The sequence below is a fragment of the Lissotriton vulgaris genome, chromosome 12 (genome assembly GCF_964263255.1).
Source record: "Lissotriton vulgaris chromosome 12, aLisVul1.2, whole genome shotgun sequence".
In the NCBI taxonomy this organism is placed as follows: domain Eukaryota; kingdom Metazoa; phylum Chordata; class Amphibia; order Caudata; family Salamandridae; genus Lissotriton; species Lissotriton vulgaris.
Genome location: NC_141700.1, coordinates 705,185,079 through 705,191,078, shown reverse-complemented (window position 1 = coordinate 705,191,078; position 6,000 = coordinate 705,185,079). Strand labels below are relative to the sequence as shown.

At 44.8% G+C, this 6,000-nt stretch overlaps 1 protein-coding gene across 1 annotated transcript in view; it reads left to right on the top strand.

Annotated features, from left to right (window-relative positions):
- Positions 1–492: 492 nt before the first annotated feature.
- Positions 493–6,000, top strand: part of LOC147678049 (histidine N-acetyltransferase-like) — a 64,591-nt gene continuing 59,083 nt past the window's right edge. Inside the window, exon 1 of the mRNA XM_086945943.1 lies at positions 493–793. Coding sequence (XP_086802069.1) covers positions 602–793 — 192 coding nt within the window. The 5' untranslated portion in view covers positions 493–601. The remainder of the gene's footprint in view (positions 794–6,000) is intronic.

Here is a 6,000-nt window from a genome sequence, read left to right as displayed (position 1 = left end):
TTTAAAATGCCCAACTTTATTCTCAAATTAATAACCAGCAATAAATAAAATGTTATTTAGAATTAAAAATACCTGTATATTTAACACAAACAATAAATTCCATAAATTTTATAAAAATATGTATCTATTTTTAAGTGTTATTATATAATTTCTCCTACACCTCCACATACTATACAAAACAGGTTTGCCCTTTGTCACTGTGTTCCTTTATTTTTCTTCCTCCTTGTTTCTCCATTCTCTGGTCTAGCTCTCTCGACCTGGTTCAAAGTCTGATGATAAAAAACTGATGTCCAAGTTTCCAAAAATGAGTGCTGGCACGCGCCGCCAACAACCGTCCACGCTAATTAAGCACTGCACTTCAGTACCTTCATGCACATGAATTTCCTAATGTCTGCCCTATCTTTTGTTGGTGTGTATTTTACACTATCAATCTAGAGCTTGTTAATCATTGCAATTTGTTTAATGTTTAAGCTCTTTGGTCCAATGTAACTCATTGCAAAGATTGTAACAACCACAGACTGACGATTCAACTCTCTTATTCCAAACACCGATATCTTATTCCAGCTTTAGTTCAAATGTTTGTTTGAAACAAAAAGGACTGATGGCTGACCCAAAGCCAGCTGAGATTGACCATCCGCTTGAATTCCATCTTGCAACCACAGAGGACTTTGAGGGGGTTATGGCCATTTCTGGAGATGTTTATCGAGGAATGGACTACTTACCAGCAAAATACCACAGCTGGCTGCAGGAGACCAACCGGAGGACATTTGTAGCCAAACGCAAAGGGCAGGTGGTGAGTAAATCAAGAGGCTGGTCATCCAATCAACTTCTTGGAAGCTTTGTTCTGCCCATCACCAATTCTAAATCTGAGAACCACCTAGCCCAGGGTCAGTGTGGCTAAATATTATCCACTCCTGGACTCTGTATCCCCTTTGCAGCTTTAATGTGTTTTTAGTACTGCCGTGGCCATAGATCTCTTTTCTCTCTACTACTGCTGTACCTGGAACCCTTTCACTCTGTATCCCCTCTACTGCTATGCTCGTGTATCCTCTTTGCTGCTCTGCCTCTGTATTCCATCCGCTGCTCTGTCTCTTCTCTGCTGCTGTTAATGTATTCCCTCAGCCACTCTGTTTCATTTTCCTCTTTGCCGCTTTGTCTCTGTGTCCTGTCACCTGCTCTCATCTGTATCCTCTCTGCTGCTCTGTATCCTCACTGCTGCTCTGTATCCTCTTTGCCACTCTTTCTGTATCCCCTCTGCCGCGCTGTCTCTGTATTCCCCCACCTGCTGTCTTTGTCCCCTCTGCCACTCTGTCTTTGTGTTCTCTCACCCGCTTTGTCTCCTGTCGCCCGCTCTGTCTCTGTGTCCCCTCGCCCCCGCTCTGTCTCTGTGTCCCGTCATCCCACTCTGTCTCTGTGTCCCGTCATCCCGCTCTGTCCGTCATCCCGCTCTGTCTCTGTGTCCCGTCATCCCGCTCTGTCTCTGTCCCGTCGCCCACTCGGTCTCTATATCTCCTCGGTCGCTGTGTCTCTGTGTCCCCTCTGCCGCCCCCGTCTCTGTAGCCCCTTGTACGCTTTGTCTGTGTCTCCTCTGCCGCTCTCTCTGTATTCTCTCTGCCACCCTGTCGTCGTATCCCCTCTGTCGCTCTTACTTTGTATCCCCTCTGCTGCTCTCTATCCCCTCTGCCATTTTTTTGCTGTGTCCCCTCTACCAATCGCTCTCTTTATCCTCCTTGCCGCTCTGTCTCTGTGTCCAGTCATCTGCTTTGTTTGTATCCCCTCTGCCTCTGTTTCCCTTCACCCGCTCTGTCTCGGTGTCCCATCTTCTGCTCTGTCTCGGTGTCCCCTCTGCTGCTCTGTCTCTGTATCCCCTCACCAGATCTTTCTCTGTACCTCACTCTATTTGCTTAATCAGAGTCTTTGTTCCCGCGTCGCTTTTCTCCTCAATAGCTGTCATTGTTTACATCGTGAGTGTACCTTGACCTCTTGGCCCTTTCTTTCTTCCCATTGCTCTGACTCTGCCCACATTTCTTATTCCTGTCTCCAGCTTTCTCCAGTATCTTTATGAATGCACTAAGTCTTCTTTCCTCTCTCCGGTCCTCTCATCCTCACCTGTCTAGCTAGGATTGTGTCAGTGTGCGGATCCACATTAAAATTAATCTTGATCCTGCTTCAATGGGAACAGTCCAGCACAATCTGTCAAGTAAGGTGATTCCTGAACAGGAATACAAGCGACCTAGGACTGGTTTCACCCTAAGTACTCATCAGCCATGTGTAGCTTGAGTCTAGTGAGCACTGTGCCACTGGAATCAAGATATACTTCAATTACAACAAGGGGATGGATAAAATGCTTGAATTAATCTCAGCCAATGGCAATCGCTCGGGCTCGCATCCCACTCTATCCATCACCTAATTTTGTATGCCATAAGTGTGACATTTATGCCCAGATGTGGGTGTTCACTGTGCCACTGAAATCAAGCTACACCCGGCTGATGAGCCCATAAAGTGAGTTAAATCTGTCCTGGGTTGCTTATATTCTGGTTCAGTAATGACCTGGCCTGGCAGTTCGGGCTGGACTGGTCTCATTGAAGCAGGGTCAAAACTGATATGCACAAAGCTTTGTCCAAACGGAGGTGGCATGGTATGCGAGAAACAATAGGATTGGGATGCAGCCCAATCGATTGCCAGTGACTGAGATTAATTCAAGGATTTCATCCAACACAGTTTGTTTTTGATGCACGATGTTAATATGCCTCACACTGGTGCAGGCAATTATTTATTCTCTGCTTCTGAGGGCACGGAAAAGAAAAAAATAAGAAATGGCATAGCCAATAGGTCTCGCCTTTGGGAACTTATGTGTTTAGTTATCCAGCACAATATCCTTGGTGCAACAGCATCAACTGTTGCATGGCTAAACACTTATAAGGTCCGAAAGTCGAGACCTATTGGCTATGCCAATGCTTGTTGTAGAAGCACACATTATCTGCCCAATCAAAACATGTACTCTTTGTACCCCCCAACATGTGGGCGGAGAAAAGGCCCCTCTCCAGGTGATTGAAAATACTTGTCTGGCGACAGCTGCGTATGGATCTGGAACAGCTCTGCTGTTCTGAATAAAATATCTGAGGTTTCCACTATTAGAAGTGGCCCTGGATGATTGATCAAACCAGTTTATTATAATCATAATTAAATGAAGTTGAGACGCCAATTTTGTACAGGCCGTGTTGTATTTCAAGAGTAGCAAAACAAGTGATGGGTGGCAATGTTTGAAATCAATCCTGAACACTGCTAATTTGACTTTGAGAAGATTTTCAGTGTATTGTGTTTTTTTCCTTGTTTATGTTGTTACTAGCTATTTATTATCCTTTTCCATGCTCATGATGAGCTGAGCTCATCATGAGCCACGGTGCTCCGGTGCTCATGATGAGCTCAGCTCGTCATGGCACGTGGAACGCTCAGGTGCAGGGAGCATTCCCCCGCTGTGCTGAACGTTCCACGGAGCCAATGCACCTGTGACGAGCTGAGCTCCTCATGAGCACAGGAGCACTGTAGCTCATGACGAGCTCAGCTCGTCATGAGTATGCGAGAGCTGTATGTGCCCCCCTCGCCCCCAGCACAGCGGAGGAATAACCCCCGCAGCGAAGCGGTTAAATACAGGCACCAAATATATATCTAGATCAGTCTAGGTCCAAGACATAATGAGGTAATCCAGCCTAAACTGCTACTAGCACATGTTTTGATTTGTATTTTAGAGTAGGTGCCTGATAGATATATGGCTGAGAGTAACCGAACAGAAGAAACTAGAAACCAGATACCAGAAGAACACACACTGCCTCTCTTTCCTTCTTTCATTTAGTTGCTTCCCTGTGAAATGGATCCAAAAAAGTCAAGCACGTGCCCCACACTGATGAGGAGAGGAGGAGGCAGCAGGGGGAGGGGAAGAGAGGAGGGGGCCTGCGCCGGATTCCCTTGCAGGAGTGAGCAGGAACCATATGTCAAAGCTCGCTCCCGCAAGGGAATCCCCAAATGTGCACGTGTTGCCATTGAAGGCAATGGCTTAAGGTCTTTTTCCTAAGGAGCGCATGTGCGCTGCGTAGGCGAGACCTAATAAATAAGGCTTCCTTCTGTCACTTCTTGGAGGTACTGAGCAAACCTCACACTGTTCTGCGCCACCTAGTGGAGAATGAAAGCACTGCTGAGGAAAACTGTCTGGATCAAGTTTGGCAGCTAAGGTGATAAATCTGCTTCTTGCACCAGAAGTAACACTACCTGAGATAAGTAATGTGCTTGGCTACTTTGCAGGAATGGATGAGAGATGCTTTCCCTAAAGTTTGCTGCCTAATCCCTTTAATTTTTTTCATGGTAATCAAGCAAGGTCAGTTCTTGGGAGATATCTCAGTTTGATGGGCGAAAGACTTAAGGAAAGCACCAGTAACTGTTCTTTTGCTCTTTCGGATTTATGCATTTAGTTTTTTTGGGTGGCTGCTTACATAGCCGGTCTCTAGTAAATAGTATTTTTTTACTATTTACCTCGTCAAGGCGTCGAAATCAGAGAATATGCAGATTTTGGCTAAGAGCTTTGCAAATAAACTTCACGAATATCCTTGTTGATGGGCCACAGGCAGCCGAATAGCAGAGCATCTGTGCTATTTTATAGGCAGTTGGTAAAATAGCAGAGAAATGCCTCTATTTACACAATGGCCAACTAAACAGCAACGATTCTGCATTGTTTGGTTGTAGGCCAAGCACAGAGTAAATCTTTATTTGGTGCAGCAGCCGAGCCAACAGAGAATAGTGAAGTTTCTCTATTGTTTAAATGGTCACTACTTGAACAGCAAGTATTTGCTGGTAGACAAACTAATACAAAAACTTTGCTTTAAGACCGGCTGCTGTCTAAATAACATCTACACTAAAGCCTTCATCCATACACCACGTTAAATGGTACAAAATCTCTACTAGTTAGCAGGACACCAGACAAATAGCGAAGTTGCTCTGCTGTTTGCCCGTATATAGGCCAAATAGCGCTGGATCTCTTGTTCTCCGCTACTGGCTTAATAGTACAAACACTCAGCTATTTATTTGTTCAAACGGTTAGTTTCCTCAACGGACTGTGCATGACTCCAGCGGAGCTGTTGCATGCTAGGAAAATAGTCATACCATCATTACACACACTTTTCATTATTTTTATTTTTAATGCGATTTTTACTCCCTCTCCTCAGTCGGTTGCTTCCCTCCCCCCCCCACCCCCCCCATTTTTTGTTGGTTGCCCTGTCCTGATGAAGACCCACTTCTGAGGTCCTAATTGGCCCCATATCCCCAGCTTCGGTCGAAACGTCAAAAATCTCAATTTTCCAGTCTGGACTGAATATATATCCACAGAGAGACATTATTGACTCAAGCAATTGCTTTTATGGCATGGATGTAAACATAGCTGCTCGACATGACAACAGACAGGCTTATTGGAGTATGCTATGATCACTCCTGATTCAAATGGAATTGTTTATGCTGTGATTCTCCCTTCTTCTACCACTCCGTTTTGTTTCTGAACACCTTGTTGCACGCATTGGAGCAACCATTCTATGTAAATAGTGTATATATGCTGTTGATACTGATTTCAATTTGGATTATGTGCATTCATTTATGTTTGTGTGTGTGTGATGTATTTTTTTAGGTACTCTTCCAGAAATGATACCTACTCCTTTCCTCAGGATTGGAGGTTTATGATTACTTGTGCATAATCAGGTATGCAAATTCATGTGGTTTACCCCTTGCTTTTATAGTGTCTGTTAGGGCCATTTTGTTGCCTCTATCGCATTGTACCCAGGCACTTCAGCTATGTGGGTTACCCCATCATTTTGTACTGCAATGACCCACAGGCAGATAAAGGTTGCGTTGTGCTATTCTTCCAGCAGCTGGGTAGATAGCAAACATTATGTAGCACTTGTCCAGCAACCAGGTATGTAACAGGAGTTATATGCAACTTTGGCAAGCACATAAAGCAGA